Raw genomic sequence first — 19,509 nt, 5'->3', positions numbered from 1 at the left:
CAAAACCACAATTACCTTTCCCTCCAGATGCCAAGCCATGCCAACACCATCTCAGCTGCAAAAGTAGAAATGAGTCCCAATAATCCCAATGCCAGCTATTGTGCCTGGAGCCAGCAGCTCCCCACCAGCTCTTTCCACAAGCCTTGCTCCCCCAAACAGTGCTCAGAGCACTTCCAGCCCTCATCTGACAGAAGCTGTTTTACCTAAAGCGACACAAGCTCCTTCCAAGCTGTGGTCAGATGTGACCCTGTGCTGATGCAGGACAGTGTGGTTTTTAGCTGCCCTTGGGAAGGGAAAAAAGTTGAGTTGGCTAAAACCAGCTGTTCTCCCCAGTGGAAGGTGCATATTTCAATGTGCCGGCGTGCAACGGTGATTGAAACTGGGGTGAGAATCATTCACAAAACCCCTTTGTTACTTACTGTGGGATCTGTCCAGAGGGAGCACTTGGCACAGTCCTGGCAGGGCGCCCCGGGGGAGCGGGGGTGCTGGCAGAAGTGGTCGTAGCCGTTGATGGCAGCCCGGCAGAGGTAGCACATCTGGGCGCCGCAGCGGCACGACATGCGGTTGCAGCCCTCGGACTTAATCAGGCCGGTCCCACACTTGTGGCATTTCCTAATCCGGGCAGCTGTCATCTTCTCTTCTCTGCAGGAGGAGGGAGAAGAGTTACCAAAGGGGTGTTTTGACTCACCAGCCTGTGGTACAACTACTGTTACACTGCCCCAGCGATGCTTTAGCCCCCTCCTCTTTCCTCCTACACCATCCCCACACTCCACCGCTGTTCCAAAGAGGTCCAGGCTCAGCTCCACTTGGAGCCAGCCCACGACAACTCAAGAACAAAATAAGTGAAAAAAAAGTCAATCACTGGCTGCATGCTGCAGCCCTGATCCTGGTTTCCATGAGAGCCAAAGCACCAGGCTCTGGCTTGGGAGGAATTGGAGCAGCAAGTTCAAGGGCCAAAGGGCACGTGGATGCTTGACTTGGCTGCAGAGAAATACAGCCAGGGAGATAAAGTTCGGGAAAAGCAAACCCTTGGCTGTCACCTCTAGCTGGTTTTATGTTGCTCTGGCTACAAGTTGCCACGACCATACATTCTTTTCCAAGCCTGGCTGCTACGCTCCAGATTTATTTGGTTTTTTGTTAAATTTAAATCAGGAAGTGAAAAATAGTCACATCTTTCCCCATAGTCTTGGCTTTCCCTCTTCTCCTAAAATTCTCCTAAGATTTTCCAGAAAATTGGAAAATTGCTGTTTTAGGTTTAAGAGATGGGTTCATTCTAAACAGAGCACAAGTGGGAATCCAGGACAAAAGCACAGTCCCTGTTCCCAAGGGACACTCTGGCAGCGACACACGCTCCAGCACAGGCTCAGCTCGCAGCAATACTATTTTGGCACAGAAATGGAAGAAAGCCTTGGTCATTTAATTAAAAGACTTAAGAATATAAATTATCATCCTAAGGGCCAATTTCCTAACCGCTGGAGATCATGTTACGCTTTAGTTCACAACCTAGAAGTGAGATTTGATGACAGAAGAGCAAAGACAGAGTGTTTTCATGGAGGGAAGCACAGTTCTGTGCTGGCCTGGCAGTGGGGAAGGATCATCCTTAGCCAGGCATCTCCACCCAGCTACTTCAGCTACTTGGGAGATGGCAGGGAGGTATTTTGAGGATCACAGCCCCACAAACTGCTCCAGCAGCACAACCAGAGGAGTAGGGAGTGGTGAGGTGGGAACTTCTCTGCTTTGCAGCCACCCAAAGCTCCCACACAGTTATACCCAGCATGACCTGCACTTGGGCATTTGGAGATGTGCTAAGAATAGAGACAAAAAAACCAACTTGAGACTGACTTTCCTCCAAGCTGCAGCTGCTCTTCCCTCCTCTACTCAACAGGATGCTGTTGATGCAGATTTTTTTTTTGGAAACTTTGAGCAAGGCAGGAAGTTTGGCCTGAACTCCAGCTGTGCTTCCCTTTCCTTATGCAGGGCTTCAAAAGGAAGTTTTTATTGTATCAGACAGTAGACTCATCTATGCACAGCAACATTCTGCTAAAGGTTTTGAAACCTGTATTTTTTTTCCTTATTAGGGACATGACAACTCGTTCCTCCTCCCTCTCACCCCTCTTTCTTACAGGGAAAGGAGTGGCAGAGAAAAGAAGAGCTATCAAATCTGTAAAGATTTTATTCTGAATTAGGGACTGAGGGATGAGCAAGCAACAGTCATTCAAATCCCATTCAAAACCTCAACTCAGACCAGACACACTAAATCAGAGGAAAGGATTAGGCAATGTGGGCAAGCCCCACTTGGCTGCACCAGACGTGTAACCCCATGGATGAACCTTCCCTTATTTCCTCAAGGCAGAGGATTTTGTCATTTATTGTAGCAACAAGAGAAATTAAACTGAAAAGAATTCACGGAAACACTCGGAATTGACACCTGCCCATTTCAAAATGTGACTCCCTTCTGTAACAATTCCTACAAACTGGTTAGAAACAAGGACAAGGTTCTGTAAGAAAATACATCCTCTCACAAAGCAGCAGCTGAGCAAACAGTGCAGGTCTCCACTCCAGATTTTCAAAGGGTAATAAGGACTTACTGTGACTCAATCCACTTCTTTGCCTCAGTGCAACACCTCCCTTCTCCCCCCAGCAATGCTAATGGGGGTTTCTCACCTCCAAGCAGGAGCAGGTGCCAGCCTGGAGACACCGGGGCAGCCAGAGGAGCAGGCTGGGCTGGTGACAACTTTCCCACATTCTCAAATTACCAGCTGGATCTGCTGCCAAGTATCTTTCACAGACAGAAATCCCATCCTGGGAGCCGCCTGACCCCTCAGCTCTGACATCCCCAGGACCCCTCTGGTGGAAGGCAGTGACAGCCAGCAGAAATTGAGGGTCACGAGGGCAGTGGGGGTCTCACCCCCTCCACACCATTGCCCAGTGTACTCTGGTTACCAGTTCATCCACACTCCTGTTTTTCCCTGGTTATGGAGTTCACTTACATGGATGTCCTGTATTTGATGTCGTCCTTCTCAGCCAGCTGCTCACAGGTGAGGTTCATGTGCTCCTTCCACAGCCCCTGGCACTTCCGGCACGTTTCCTGAGGAGGACAACAAACATTAAGGGAAGAAAAGACCCAGCACACCACTAACAGCACCAGGAACTGGAAGAATTCCCATCTCTTCCCCCACCAAGCTGCAGGTTCTCAGCTGAGGATGGTACAGAGGTCTGCAGGTCTGTCCTCTGCTGAAAACCAAAGTCCATAAATAATTGGAGCCAAGGGACAAGGCACAAGAAAATGGATACAAAATTAATCCATAAATCCTAGTTCACCTAAAACTCTTGGGACAGCTGCCAGGTTCACTGGTTATATCCCACAGGAGACTGCAGAGGTGAAAATGTGGTGCCTAAAGTACATCAAGTTCATCTGTTCCCTGACCAAGAACCTCCTTCATATAAAGGGCTTTTAGTTCTGTAAGCGATGGAAACCTTGCAGCTGCATCAAAAACTGTGCTTCACCAGGCATAACAGCAAATATATACATATATAAAAAAATGTTTTGTAAAACCTCACAAAATAAAGTTAAAGCAGTTTACATGATTAAACAGCTTAGAAAGGCAGAACATGGAAAAACATCCATAAAACAGAGATGAAATATGAACAAATATTTACAAATTTAACCAGAATAGCTGAACTATACAAGTGACTGAGCTCTCTTGTTCTTGCAAACTCTTAAGCAACAAGGCTCTAATACAGGACTGGTAAAGCTGCATGGAGCAGGATTGCTGTGGAGGCACAACTGGCATGGGAGCTTGGACCAACACTGGGGACAGAGCTGATTTTTTGGCTGGTTAGCCAAAGAAAACATAATTTTGTTTTGGGCCAAACAAGAGATTTTTCCTTTAATTTGAGGAGGATTAAAAAACATCCAGATCAAACTTGAAAAAAATACATGTTTTACAATCCAACTGTTTCATCTCCAGGATGGCTGGGGTTCAGGCTCTCAGATCCAACTTTCCCCCTGGCAGGAAAACCCATATGGCTGTGCAGCATCCTCTTCCCCTGCACACCAAAGAAGGTCCTAAAAGAGCTTTTCCCAGCCCTGGTCTCACTATCAGCAAAAGACGACGACGGCAGAGACAGATCTTATTTGATTGCATTGCCTTAATTTTATTTTAATGAAGAAATTGGACGTTTATATGAGACACGATAGAAGGAACTGCTTCAAGACACACGTAGGCAGCAACGCTCTTTTGATCGCGAATCAGACAAACAGGATGAAGGCCAAAGCTTCCAAGGAAGCCACCCCAGGAGGGGGGAGTGTGAAATGTGGACTTGTTTGTATCTGTGCTCGCTGGGAGATGCCCAACAGCTCGTGCTTTCATCTGGAGAATGAAAGGCTCCTCGTCCTGGCTGCTGAGCTGGACATGTTTGCAGACTGCGGGGTAAGGGCTGGAGCAAGAGCAGAGCCAAGTGTATGACTGGGTGTCCCAAAAGCTCAGCAGAGGATTTTGTGATCACTCACCTTGCAAATGCACTCCTTGGCAGGCAGGCCCTGGTTTTAAGGGGCAGTAAATACCTTGGTTCTACTGATCTTCATGAATCATTCATCACACCCCTGTATTTTCCTGCTAAAGCTGTTAAAACAGGCACCATTTTGTGTGCATTTTTGGCAGCCCACATCTGGCTGTTGGAAGCATTGGAGGATCAGACTTGGAGCTGCTCACATACCTCGATGAGGACCCACCTTCCCCCTTTATTCCCAACACCTGGCCACATGCCATTCCAAGATCAAAAGTGCCTCATGGTGTTTTTTTACGTACACCAAGGGTTAAAAAACAGCCTTTGGAGCCGTGTTACACAGAACTGCTTTCACACGCCAGCAACAGAGATTTAACAGCTTTTTGCCAGGAGGGTTGGCACACTTTCCAGCCAGGAGCCTGCTATTCCCAATTACTTAACTCCAGGAGCCTCCTCTGCTGCCGAATTAGAAACTATGCCCTTCTGAAGCAGATGGTGCCGCTTAGACCTTCGTCCCGAGTCATTCCCCTTGCCTCTTCTTACTGCCTCCAGCCTGGCAGCTACTGGAAACAACGTTCTCCCTGGAGCCCAGGCTGCTGTTGTTTGCCAAACAGTTGTCTCCTGCACTCAGGAAAAGGCATTTCTGTGCACGGCCATGGAGATTCCTGGGATGGCACGACAGGAGGTATCCGGTTCTCCGTGTGACTGCAGCACAGCGGGTCCATCACAGCTGTGCACATTTCTGGGATCCCTCCCAAGCCGTGTTGTCCTCAAGGAGCTGCAAACCCACAGGCAGCTCTGCCTGTGCCAGTGCACCCCGTGCAGGGGATGTTCCTGTGGCTTCCAGACTCCCGAGTGTCACCTGGTGCTGCCTCTGACTGTGCCACATCCTCTCCAGAACACAGGCAGGGGAATATGGACCATTCATGTGTCATTAGCAGAACCTGATGGAACTTTTCCCTCTACCCAAGACAATGGCACGTTGTTGGTGGTTACAGGAGCTCGTGTTGGACCCCTTCACACAGAACTGGGAGGGAGCCCGTGGTTCAGACAACGGCAACTGCTCCAGTGCTAGAACTGAGGCCACAGCCCTCGCCCAAGAAAAGTGAGTTTGATTAATTTTTACTGAGTCAAATCCAACCCACTTGACTGATGAGGGTTTTGCACATCTCACACGATGACAATTCCGAACTCTACAATTTCCACAATGGGTGCTTGTATTTTAGAATCAGTTTTTTGTTTGATAATGGAACATACTCTGCCATTACCATATTAATTAACCTAAACACACAGTAGAATAGATGATTTTTTTGCAACCAGTCTAGATTATTTCCATGGGAAGAGTAGTACTTGGCACTAAGACTGGTTACAGCAATATCAGGCACCACCTAAACCCACACAAAGAGGGAACAAGTCCTTCCCAGCCCTGAAATCTACTCCAAAGTGTAGCAGACAAAAAGCAGGTCAGTCCACCAAAATAAAGATCCTTCCCAACTTTTCTGGCACTCGGTTCCTTTTCTGGTACCCTACTGTATTCATGTAGGAGTACCTGAGTTTTAGTTTTAACAGCACTTCAGCTAAATGCATTGTTTCTGGATGGTGAGAATTCCATGTGTTCTGCTGCCTTCCCCTGCCCTCGTAGGCAGGGACAGCCAACCCAGCTCCCAGCTTCCCCACGAGGGAAGTTTGCAGAAGCCTTGGCATTGGGAAGCAGCTCCAAACCAGGCACGGATACAGGAGATTAAGTATTTGCTGCCTGTTACATCTGCCCGAGCTTGGCAGGCAGCCTGGGACAGCCCATTAATGCGCCCGGCCGAGGAGGGGAGGATGTGATGGAGAGGGTGTTTAATCGCACCCTGTAATCTCCTCACTGTACATCTGTTGGGGGTAGTGGCTCTGCTTCCTCCCCCCTGGCTGCCAGGAAGCAGCCAGGATTAGCACAAACATGTTTGGGTTCAGGAGGATCCTTTGTTCCCAGGGTCAGCGGTGTTTCTGTGCTCAGGGCCAGCCTGGCTAAGGGTGGCCACTTGGTTTTTAGCACCACAACCCTTAAACGCCCTTGTCAGTTGTCCCAGCACCTAAAAGTGGTAGCAAGGAAGTGTTTTATGCAAAACCTACCACCTTCCTTCCTCAGCACTTCCAATGGATGCTACAGTTTTAAGCACAGCCTAAACTTTTTTTCTTCCAATCTATCATCAACTAAAAATGGACCTCTCCAAGGTCCAACCCACAGATCAGGAGGTGAAAAAAACCCATAAACTCCAAGGAATCAACTTCTCCCCGCCAGTCTCCACGCCCTCTTGGCCACAGTCAGGCTGTTGTATGCACTGCTGGCAACTGTAGATGCAGCAGCTTTTCCTGACTGCAACCCAAACAAATGCCACATGGACAGAAACATCAGATGATACCCACGGATCCCAGCCCGACTGCCCACGGCATTCCTGCCTGTGCCGTAGGAGTTTACACGAAGCCACTTACTGAGCAAAACGCAAAGGGGGTGGGGGAAGCTCAACTTAAACAACAACAGGCGATGGACCCGGCTGTCGGCACCGCCCTCCCCTCCCAGTGGTGGCTCTGGGCCGGGTCCAGCGCTTCCCTCAGCTTTCCATATGTTGGTTAATTAAATCCTTGTGCTGCCGCTTCGATTCCCTGCATCCCCCAGGAAGGGCGAGGTGCTCACTCCAGTGGTCTCTGCCGGTTGCACACATGGGGATGTTTGCTGGGAGGGAGGTAAAACGCCCTGTGAAACGTTAGGATGGAGCCCCAGTGATTGATTCGCTGCTTCCTCCTGCTCTCGGACACACAATAGCACAGGCCAACCTCAAACAGGCCCAGTTTTACCCAAAAGCAGATGTGAATGCAAGTGCCTCAGAACAGCACCTCAGGGCCACTCCGTACTGCGCTCGTTTAATTAAAGAGCTGCGATTCCCAACCAGATGAGTTAATGGGAAAACAAAGAACCACACAGCCTTCCTCCCCACAAAGCTGCACAGACCTTAACTAAAAATGGATGCAAAAGTAGCTAAATGAATACAACCTTTAAGCATGGATAAGCTCTCATGAACACACTCCTTCAGGGCTGTTTCTGGGATTTCCTACATGTTAAGCTGGGATAAAGAGACTGTAATCCAGCCCAAGACAATCCGTTTGGGTGAGAGACCCCTCTTTAGGGAGGTACAAACACCCAGCATGGGGAGGTGGGACCCCAGTGCAGAGAGAGCTCCTTCCAGCACCAATATTCCGGTGGGAATATTCTGGTCCCGGAGCTGCCGGCAGGTACCCACCCCAAACACACAAAATCCAGGCAGTGTGGAGAAATGAACGCCGTGCCTTGGATGGGTGATGGGGTGAGGAGCAAGGGGCTGGGAGGGTGTCTGTGGTGCCAGTGGGTGTGTTTGCTGCTCCCCCGGGAGCTCGGCTGTTCCCCGGGCAGCGCTGCCGCTCAGCGGCGGCCGCTCACACCACAGGGACAGGCAGGAGGAGGAGGAGGCAGCAGCCAAGAGAAACCCGGGAAAAACTGAGGTTTCCTCTCCTGAGCATGGTTTGTTCTGCGAGGGGAGAGGTTGCCAGGAGAAATAAAGCAGAGGCACAAGACTAGGCTGTAAAAACGCTCCAGGGTGTAAAAACAGAGACCTAAGAGTGACTGAGAGTTAAAAGCTTGATAAAGAAAATATGCATTTTTATCCAACACCACCGAGAACCATAAAATAGAATCATTAAGGTTGGAAAAGACCTCCAAGATCAGAGTCCAACCTTTAAAAAGGTTGGTTAGAGCTTTTATATCAAGCCCCCTTACCAAACATTATGAGTCCAAGGAACGCCTCCTGTTTTGCCTGCTCTTGTTAAATTCAGCATATTGTACTCCCTCCCCATCTCTAAGGCACTGGGGATACTCAGTGCTGTTTTCCTTTCAGAAAAGTGCTGGCAGGCTGGTTCCCACGAAGTTTTGGATCATTTGTGTTCAAATCAGACAACCAGAAATATGTGGTAACTCCCACCTCTTGCCTAAGTCAGTAGGACTATCTCATATCTGTAATTCAGAAGTTCCTGGAACACACAGACCAAACCACAGCAAGCTTTTCCTCTCCCCAGAGCTTGACTTTAAATGGCCAGATCAGCAGCTGGTTTGGGTGAAGTGGTTAGAGACCTATGGAGCAAAAATATCTGCAGCTTCATGCAAGAAGTGCTGCTCAGCACCAGCATGACCCTGGAGCTGGTCAGAGGTGGAAATGGTGCTAGCAAGAAATTGCTCGCTCATCTCACACTCAGAGTACAAAAAAACCCAGCTCTTTCACTGAGAATGATCATGATTTAATTTCAACTTGTACAAAACAAAGGCTTTTTCATTATTTGAGTTGTTTAAAAAGAAGTATCTTTGTTTCAAAGCTACTTTCTCTCAAGCTCCAGGGGTGTGAGGAACACATCAAAAGGTATTTGCATCACACATCCATCACAGCAGGATCCCTTCCCCTGAGCTGAGGAACAAGTGTTTCTCACAAGGATAAGCTCTCCCTCCCAAAATTACATTTTTTCAGAAGCTGAGCAGGTTGGGATCACACACAGCATCTCTCCAGCTCAGCTCACTGGGAAGTTTAGGATTGGCTTTGTGACCTACCCAGAGGTGGTAACCCACCAACCTGAATCCACTTGCACTGCAAGTAGAGGAAACCACTGCTTGGCCACTTTATAAAGACAGGTTAAATCTAGCCTGGGACCTCACACTGAAGATGTTGGCTCCATCACTATACCTGAGGTCATATCACTCCTTCCCAGGGAAAAAGTTAAGAGAAACTCGGCACATGCTCCTGGAAAGGCATCTGTAATTGTCAAGCACAGCTTTGAGATCTGTTGGACTGATTGCAGATAACAGTTACTGCCTTCCCAGCCAAGGTAAATAATTAAATACCAGCAGAGGAGTTCAAAGCCTCAGCAGCTGCCCCTCCTGCTCTCCCCCAGTGCAGATTCCCCTGCCCCATTCAGCAGAGATCCAGGAGGTTATCCATGTAATCCTCTACACAATCTCACACAAAAATGGGATGCTGCTTCCAATAGCTGGAACTCAAGTGATGAAATCTAGCAAGGCTAAATATCTGTGGAGCTGGTGGAAACAATAGAGACCTTGGGAGAGGAACAGACTTAGATTTCAAGACAAGCAGCTTGATTTTTAAAGGATAAGTCCAGGAAGGTCACTCCAGGGGTTGCACCCAAGGACGCCAAGAAGGTTAATAAGGCCAACCAAAGCAAGGTATCTTATTTGCAGAGGTACCTGCTAACGATGCATTGTGAGACTTGAGAGGAGGAACAATTACTGAAGTTAATTTTGAAACTTCCCTCTTGCACCACCACATGATAAACAAATCCCCCCATCACCCCCGCCCCAGACACAAATCCCTACCCAGGGCTTTGGGTGGCAGGAACTGGAGAGAGCCTCCTCCAGATCTGTCCTGTTTTTTGATGGCTCCCCTGCAGTGTTCCAGATTTTGTTTTATCACAAAAGGATCAGCTCAAGGAGCTCTATTACAGGTGTCCTCTCCTCCATCAACAGTTGCGTGGAGACCCAGGTTTATGTAACACACCTACAAACCACTTTTAAGGAGCCTCTGCAATAAGGCAATTTTGATGGTAATTTAGCAGCATTAACCCACTTCGCTTTCAATTTAAAGCCTTTTTAACTGTACTCTCTACCTACAGCAAAAGTTCACACTCCAGGTCATCATAACACCAGCAAGGGATGGGAAAAGGTGAACTGAGCAAGAGCAATGCTGGTAATTAGCTTTGGTCTAGGTACAAATCCACCCTCACAAACTGGGCAAAGCACAGCTTGCTCTGCCAGGGAAATTAAAGCCAAACGAGGGGTAGTGCTCCTAACGTTAAACTGGTCAGAGTAAACCAAAAATAAATAAAGTGTTGGGGGATGAGCAAAGATCAAGAAAATAGAAAGCAAACTGATATCTGGCCTCCTTGAAATCTCAAAATTCAGATGATTTCTTGCTTTAGCGCCTGTGTGGTACAGGGTCACCTCTCACCTGCTGCTGCTCCCCACACAAGCTCTGTGCAAACAGGGCAGATTTGCACTCCTGAACTGAGCCACACAGCAGCCAGCCCTGAAACTACAGTATTTATAGCAACAGTATTTACAGCAGAGCAATGAAATTGGCCCTGTGAACTGCTCACCTCCACCTTCGCCAGTGTGACACTGACTCATCTGTGGCTCATTCACTTTGCTAAAATAAAGCAGTGGTGAAACCAGAGCCCCTGGCCTGCCCAGCAGCTGCTGAAACTTCTAAAAAGGCAAAAGCACTGAAAAGTGCAGTGTGATAGAAGAGCTCACCCCAAAGCTCCAGTGTAGACGTGCACTGGATTTCTTCTTGCATCACAAAAACTGTTCAGATGCCTGTTCAAAATAGTAACAACAACAATAATAACAATAAAAGATATCAAGTAAATGGGTATACACCAAAATAAAAGAAAGTGCTGAAAAGTAAACAGGGAAAGAGATGTGCTGGCAACTGATTCCTCTTTCAGAGCCCTTAGGTGATGTTTCCATTCCCTCCTGTACCTAAAGCACCCACCAGCTGGGCCTGGCTTTCTGTTTGGTGCAGAAGTAGCAAAAAACCACCATCAAAACTGCAATTTGTGGGTGGTTTTTCAAGCCCTGCTAAGGCTGTTTAGTCCTGCATGATGCAATGTGCCTTCCCAAGGCTGCAGGGAGCAAAGGGACACTGGGAAGGACCCACCAGCCCCAGCAAGGAGCAGGGCAGAGGGGATACAGAGATCCAAGACCATTGAGCAAAGTGCCTGCTGACCCCGAGCCCAGCCTAATCTTGACCAAAGCCGATCAGCCGCCTTAACTCCTACAGGAGGACAGGCAGGTTAATACAGCAGTGCTGCAATGTCCTGCCAAATGAGGGTAATTCAGGGCACATTTGTCTTCTACATCGAAGAATTGCTTAATCTGTAATTTAATTTTCAGTTAAGTCACATAATCCCTTTCAATTCACCTTTTTTAACAGTCACAGAAAAATGCGGGGCTTGGAAACACTTTGGAATAAGAGAAAAACCATCTCAGATCTGCAGACATTGAAGCTAAACTGTGTTAGCAACTCCAAAGGGAGTCTTCTCCACCTGGCCCAGCTCTGAACAACAGCTGGTAATGCAGCAAGACAAGCTCACTTCCACACAGCCATGTGAGACCGGGCAAGAGGCAGCGAAAATGAGACCAAAAACAATGACTGCAACACTTGTGAGGTCCCAGTGTTGAGCAGAAGGGCCATCACAACAGAAGTGAGATGGGAAGAGCTGCAAGCCTTGGAGTTGTGAAACCCCAGAGTGAACAGTTCCCTTTCCCTTACACACACAAACACTGATCACAGACAGACCTGTTCCCCTCTCCCCCCTCTTGCTTCACAGAGCACTCGAGTTTAACTAAGCGTGCTGTTCAACCATTTGCATGGCATGACTTGTCTACAAACCAGAGCTGTTGCAAGCCTGTCATTTGTAAAAGCAGAAAAAAACCCCTCCAAAACCCCCCCAAAAAGCACAAGCCACCTCGTCTCCAGGGATCTGTCTGAGACCCAGTGGCCATTCCTCAAGTAACAACAGTCATTTCTGCCATGACCCAGCCACGACAGCAAAACAAACCAGAATATTTTGTGTATTGCTGACATCAATTCAGTTTTGAGGGGAGAATCCTGGCTGGTTTAGGAGAAGGAAAGCCATCTTAACACCCAGGGCTGCCAAGGAATGCTGCTCCTGTTGCAGGACAGGGGTCCACTGGTCACCTTTACTGCACGCAGAGCATCTCCCTCCTCCTTCACTCGTACAGTAAGAAAAAAAATACAAGAACGGCAAGTATGGAGCGCTTTGGATGCAGGTAAAGATCAAGACTGGTGTTTTGGGATTACTTTATCCAAAGGGAGGATTATTAAGTTATGCTGTACATGCAGGTCCTCCAAAAGGACTGGTATGACACCCTCAGAGGGGAATGAGCCATGGACAGAAACGCAGAGCGTGGGACACCAAAAGATTTAATCAACCATTCTGGCAGCACAAGTGAGACATTTAGAAACAGACCAGTTCCAGCCACTTCCCCAGCCCCAGAGCCACTTCCAGATCCTGTTCTCGTTTTCCCGGGATGTCTATTGTAAAGACAAGGAGAGGAAGGAAAAAATAAAATGGTGTGATCTCAAACACCCCATCGTTAAAACAGAGTTGAAGAATATGCGGATGCTACTCAAAACCACTTCCAAAGTGCTTCTCCAGCACGTGGGGAAGTGTTTAGCTCCTACTGACCAGCTGGTAACCCTGGGGAAGAGGCTTTCTGTGTCAGCAAACCCCACTGGCCTTCCCATAGTCAAGCCTCAAGGAATGGAAACACCTTTCCCCAGAAGAGAAGTCCCAACCTGCAACCGGACACCGTGATCTGGTGAGAGGTGGTTGGAATGAAACAGTCCTGGGAACATCACCACAGACTCTCCTAACAAGTTATTCTCTTTTTCCCCCCCCCTTTTAATTTCAGAGCTGAAGTGCCACATTAGAACCAAAACTGAAGTGTCAGGCCAACAGGTTCTGCAGGAACCAAACACGAGCTGAACCACTTAAAAATGGAGCAGTTAAACCGAGTGCCAAACGAGCCATTTGCATTAACCTTGTGAAACAGGATATGAAGCACTTTGTAGCAAGAAACAGGAGACTGACTTTATTAGAAAAATACTTTTAAGGTTCAAATTCATCAAACCATTTGGAGCCAGGGATGATTTGTAAAAGACATTATTGGCTGACAAAGCTGGCTTTTGGCTTCCCAACACCATCAGCAATTACCACCTAGAGGAATATTACCTGTTCTCAGCTAATGAGTGCCACCAGTACCAAGTGCCAGGCACAGAGACCACATTAACTGCTGTAGAAAATGGCTCTTCAGGGTCAAACTATTCCAAGACATCTGTAATAGGCCAAGACATTTTGCTTGGTGTAAAGGACTGAAGGTGATTGTAGGAAAGAAGTGTGTATTGTCCTCCTGTGCTTACCTAGAGTCAATCAGAGCTATCTAGACTCAATCAGACTCTGAAAACCACCTTGGGTTTGGACGAGATAAACTTCTCCCCATGAAATTAAGGGGAGTCACAATTCCTAATTGTCTTCAGCAACAAAACTAAAAACCTATGGCACCCCTCGAACAAACCAACCCAGCACCTCCTGGTAGATGTTGTAACTTGGTTTATTTTAGCCTAGAATTTATTATGTCGCAAATCCCATCCCCACCCCCTGGGAGCTGGTCAGACCAGCCCCTTCCTCCTCCCCGACTTCTCGCTTCCACTTCTGACCCAGGATTTTATTGCAAAGGGAAACCAGGGTTATTTGCCATAAAAGGAAAAGACCCATCTGTCACATTTCTTCGGAGGGGAGTCAACAAGGAGGAACTTAGGGGACTTCCTTAAAACTCCGGAAACACCAGAGGCCACAACCATCCCCCCTTATAAGGATTAAAGGGTTTTTCTCCCGCTTCCGTCAGGGACGCATGTGGGCACCAACACCAGACAGTGGAGGAGCACAGATGTCTCATTTTGAAGGAAGACAAAAGGGGAGGGAAACAAAAAGAGATGGCAGCAAACAGGCAGAGTTGAGCAGTGTTCAGAGAGCTCTGCCCCGGGCTCCCGGGTAGTCGGGAGCCTCTGTGAGGGCACTGCAGATGCACGACGCACCCTTTGCCTTGGTGACCCAATATGCACCTTTCCACACAACCCTGCTTGTGCTTCTGCCAGAAAACGATGCTTAACAAGCTGAAAATTTCATTTACATCAGGAATGCATTTGGCCTTTTAGTTATGGCATGTTTATGTTTGCTTAACAAACCCCTGCATTTCCTCATCAGACATTATTCTGGATTGCTGACCTCAAATGCGGACATGCTCAATCCAAAAATACCAGGAGTCAGAAATTATACAATCAGGAACGTTAACTTTTCCTTTTATTTTTTTTTAATGAAAAAGTATTCTCTTTCCTTTACACCAATAACCACAGCCATGCTTAAACCCACTTACACAAAGATGAAGGTGAGATGACCCTGCACTGAAAAAAACAAAATCGCTCACTGGCTGCCATCAGCACACTGCCCCTTGCATTTCAGATGCATCAACAGCAAAAGCTGACAGGAAAATTTCACTTTTGTTTCACTTTCAGAATCACATCAAACAATACAGCAGTACCAGGTGGAAACCACAGACCTGATTATGAGTCCAGAAGTAAAAGTTAACCCTGTTTGTCAGGTCTTATTAGGGCAGATAATGTCAGCACAGCAGTGTCTGGGGAGAAAAGTCAGTGTAATGCTCACAGGACATGTTAAGATCTCAAGACATCATTTACTGTCGTTTTTTTGGGGGGGAGTTTGCTATTATTGAGAAAACTACACAGTTGGAGCTTTATCATTTTAAAGAAAGTCAAAGAATCGGTGCTTTGTACTTGCAGCAGCTCCAGGTTTCTTCCTTACAGTGGTTCCCACATGCACGACTGGTGCATCTCCCCTCCCCAGCACCAGCCTCTCAAACCAGAAGAGTTCCAGCCAGAAGGGAACCAGACAACACTGAAGATCTGCCTCCTTACCCTTTATCCCAAAGGAAACACTGCTCTGTCCCACACCAGACCTTAGGACAAGCTGCTTTACTCTGGGCATCTCCTAAAAGTCTCCCCTTGATCTCCAGGGAAAATCCCACTAGTAGAGCATCCAAGACCACTTCCAGTATTTATTGTGAATTTCATTTATCCATGTTCAGGTACATAAGCTCAACCTCTGGTAACACATACTACAGACAGGTACCTTTGTGGGAGGGTTTGGTGTGGCAGGTTAGTTGCTGCCCAGCAGCCACAGTGAGCAGCCACTGAGACCCTCAACCCTCTTCCCCCTTTTTTACCACATAAACACTAGTACTTGACTTCCCAGGAGCACAAGGAGGATATGCTATAACAGAAAACCCACAAAATCTTCACTTTTTGGTTTTGGTCACCAATCTAGAACTTCTCCCTTGGAAGAGCAGCTTTTCAGGAGAAGCCTGAAAAACATCCTATCTTACAGCAGGGTCTCGTTACAGGACAGGAAAAAGTCCCCCTCCCCAAGACACAATAAACCACCAAATTAAACAGGTCAGATAGGCATCACACAGCTTCAGGCTATAAGGTTTCTTTGGGTGTATTATTTGAAACACATTCTAATTAAATCAGATCTTCACTTCCTTTGGCTGATTGCAGGTCCCTGCTAAACCTGATGCTGATGTTCCCTTGCCAGCAAGTCAGTGGCCTGTGTTACTTGTCCCAACAACTTACAGCACCAATTTATTTTATGAGGCAAGACCTTCATGCATCTTACTCAGAGGAAAAAAAAAAAAAGGCACAAAAAAATCAGGTATGACACCTCATTTTACTGTTTTCTAATGCAACCCCCCCCAAACTCTTTTTGACACGAGGCTCCTAAAAATAACACATCCTGAAAAAGTCCTGTTATTTTTATACAGTCACAAGAATCACTGGATTGCTTCTAATTATCCCATCCTTCCTTGGAATGTCTATTTGTGAGCAACAAGACACAACTGGCTGCGACACCAGTGGAATCATAACACATTTTGAATTACAGGCAACTGGGTAAGTTCAGTTTCTCCTTGTGAACAGTTTTGAGAGAACGACAGTTAAAAAAAGCCCGTTTTACTGTGGACTTTGGGGTCTGTGTTAAAAAGTGCCAGGTCTAAACAGAAAACAGATCTTACACTGGCCATGACTGAAAACAAACCCAGTTTCTCACAGGGATTCACAGTAGGATTAGAAACATTCCACCTAAACAGGATCAGCAGGGAGATTCCTAAAAAGCCCTTACAGAAGGACTAGTCTATGGGACTTCACTATCTTCCCTGTAAATACACCCTTACTGCCTCTGGCTTCCAGGGGACATTGACTACTCCAGACAGTGGTAACACAGAGGAATCTGCTCGGGGCTCAACAAAAACATAAATAGTTATCCATCTGCAACATGCCTGACTGTACCAGACTGGCAGCTGGATCTGCACTGGTAACCAGGCTATGAGTGCACAGTCCCAGTGTCTCTCATGGTGCAGTCAGCACTCAGCTATTACTGGCACTCATTACTGCACGTCCAAATATTTGCATGGAAAACTTGCCGGACGCTTACTCAGCGGAGGCCTGGCTCCTGCCTGGCCTTCTAAATGCTCCTCAACACCCCCAGGGGAAGAACAGTTCCAGAATTAGCACCTAGAGCCCCATGTTCTTCTAGCAAGCTGCATCTCTTAAGGCTGGAACTCACACCATCTTTCTGCTCTTATTTTACACTGTTTTTCCTCCTTTGGAAACGTGGTGCCTTTATCTGAAGAGTCATCCATTGCAATTTGTATTGTCATGGCAACACAACTCCCTCCCCTGCCCAAATCCATCCCCAGCCTCATTGTGTTCGTTACCAGACGGGCACACAGCACCCTGCATACAGATGAACCTCTCCCTGCATCTGTACTGACACAGTTCCTGCTATAGGGTTATGGTTGCAACAGGAGAAAGGGAAAAAAAAAGTCTTACTAAATCAAATTTCCTCTGTTCAAAGAAAGAAGCTTTATTCGAGGCGTTTTTGTAGTACGGTACATTTTTGTCGTACTGATTAAAATTAAAAGACCAGGTTCATAACTAGCCTGAGTAGTGCAATAAAATAATAATAATATTTACAGCAGGCGTAAGAGGATTTTGCTAGGGCAGCTTGGACACGCTGACAGAGAAAAAGGGGAAGATCACAAAGGATCCTACTCAAGAACAGGGCTCTGGAGCCCTCTTATGGTAGCTTGCTCTCAGCTTCCTCAGAGCAGAATTCCATGTTTTCCTCACAGTATTATCTCTGTGTAGACAAGGATGCAGTGCCGTTGAGATTGGGTGGGAAAGAACATGATCCACCTGCAAGGCTAAGCTTTGATCCCACAAATGTGAAAAATGCACACTTCCAGTACCTTGAGTGATCCCTGAGGAGTGTGCAAGGACTGGACAACCCCCATGTTTAAAGGGGGACAGAAGACACTGAGACCAACCTCCTCCAGAGCTAAAGTGCTGCTTCAGCAATAGAAACACCTGAGGGGAGCTAAGGAAATGACCAAATCCACTGCTCCAGTGCCAACAACTGCTGCACAGGGATGTCAGGCTGCCCAGTGCCAGGCAGGAAAGGCCAGACTGGTTTCACACCAACTCTTTCTCCAGGCCAATAAGTTCTGACAGAGCCACAGAGTTCAGTTATGGACAGGTCCAAAATCTCTGTCCAGCAGCCACTCAGGGAGCACAGAGGGAGGAGGCAGCTCGCCTTTAGCAGGGAAAAGCACAGCTGCTGGGCTCCTAAGGGGTTACAGAGATTCAACAGCAGGGAAATATTTATGGAGAAAAGATGCTGAGCTGTGCATGTTTCCCAGGCTGGAGATGGTTTTAATTTACCTCTTGCAAAGGCTGTGATTATTTGCTGCTGGTTTTTGTTGAAAGCAACTATTCGAGGCTCACCTACTCCCTCTGGTGTCGCAGCTCTGCAGCTGAGCCAGAACAAAACACCCCCCAAACACACACAAACTACAAAGAATCCTGCTTTTTTCCCCCGTTCTGGAAAAAAGGAATGGTATTTTAAGCATTAGTGATCACCACAGCCTTGCCAGGCACAAAGCATTTTTTGACTATAGCACGCTAAGGACAGTACAGATATTTCTTAGAGTTTAAAGCCAGAAAGTTTCCTTTTCTTTTCCAGCTCTCCCCTTTGGAGACTGGTCTCTGACTTTAGCAAAACTGCAGCATCCACCACACTTCCTCACTAGATATCCCTCCACAGCAGCCCCCGAGTCCATGGTTCTGGTCAGCACAGACATGAAAACTATGAGAAATTTTAAAACTCGGAAAGTATCCTCAGGATTACTAGAGTCAGGCACCCAATCCACCTGGGACTAGCTGTACCCTGGGGGAGGAATCTGTACCTCATCAGTCCTCTCAGATCACTCCATAAATTCCAGAAACCTGCACAGCCCCACAGACAAAAGGGAACCAGTCTTCACCATGGTTAAAACTATCACCTCCCTTACCAGTGCTGCCTCCCCAGAATTTCCCAGATGCCACTTTGCTTTATGGCATGGCTCTTCTGCTTCCTTCTTGCAGCCTTAAGCTGCTCCTCCTCTGCTTTGTCTGTGTTTCTTCTCCTTTCACTCACTACTGAGCTGCCATACAAGGGCAACTGAGACACAGGTTCTTACCCTCCCTTTTTGATCTGTAGCTGCTCCTCTCTCCATTCCCACCCGGGGGGTGCCCCTGCATCCCTCCCTGCACCATCAGCCCCACACCTTTTCCCCAAGCCAGCAGAAGTTTACCAGCCTGGCAGCATCCCTGAGCCCACGTGAGCAAGGTTTCCAAGCTCTCCTCATAAAGCATCTACCCCACTTCACATTTCCTGATTAATACATACCTTGAAGTGAACCATAAATATTTGCCTGGATTTTCTGTTAATCTTGCTCTGACATAGCTATTAGGATTACTGGAGTGCAGGCTGATAAGCAATGGGGTGAGTGCTGGAGTGTTTTGGGAGATGACAGTAACACCTCGCTGTATTTCACTGATGTGGATGCCTTGGTGACCTGCACTAATCCACTTGGAAAATTACTATGAGAGAACAAAGAGTCTTGCAATACGAAGCAGGAGGTGGAGTGCTGCAAAGAGAAGTTTATTTCCAGACAAGCCTTTTCTAAATATATGTCTGTATTCAACACTAAGGGGAGAGTCACAAACAGAAATGAGCAGAGAATAACCCAGAGCAGGACCTTCCTGCACACCCACATCCACGTGCACTGGTCCAGTAGGAGAAATCCAGGAGCCCTAGTTTATAACATGACCTTTCTCTCAGTATACATGTACTGAAATAACCACCCTCAGCCTGAACATTTAACAAACCACCACGCCAAAACAAAGGCTGTTTTGCAGAGTTCAGGCCAAAAAGCAGAGT

General features: G+C 47.3%; 1 protein-coding gene across 8 annotated transcripts in view; it reads right to left on the bottom strand.

The window, feature by feature from the left end:
* The window catches only part of RNF216 (ring finger protein 216), a 75,273-nt gene that overhangs the window by 9,907 nt on the left and 45,857 nt on the right, over positions 1 to 19,509 (bottom strand). For all 8 annotated transcript variants that reach the window (XM_008928055.3, XM_029957901.1, XM_029957900.1 and 5 more), the window contains 2 exons: positions 2,991 to 3,088; positions 420 to 642 (listed from right to left, as the gene is read on the bottom strand). In XM_008928055.3, the coding sequence (XP_008926303.2) occupies positions 420 to 642; positions 2,991 to 3,088 (321 nt within the window). The remainder of the gene's footprint in view (positions 1 to 419; positions 643 to 2,990; positions 3,089 to 19,509) is intronic.

Source organism: Manacus vitellinus, unplaced genomic scaffold (genome assembly GCF_001715985.3).
Source record: "Manacus vitellinus isolate BGI_N305 unplaced genomic scaffold, ASM171598v3 scaffold_12_pilon, whole genome shotgun sequence".
NCBI lineage: Eukaryota > Metazoa > Chordata > Aves > Passeriformes > Pipridae > Manacus > Manacus vitellinus.
The sequence above is the reverse complement of the archived record's forward strand: the minus strand, read 5'-3'. Positions and strand labels throughout refer to the sequence as shown.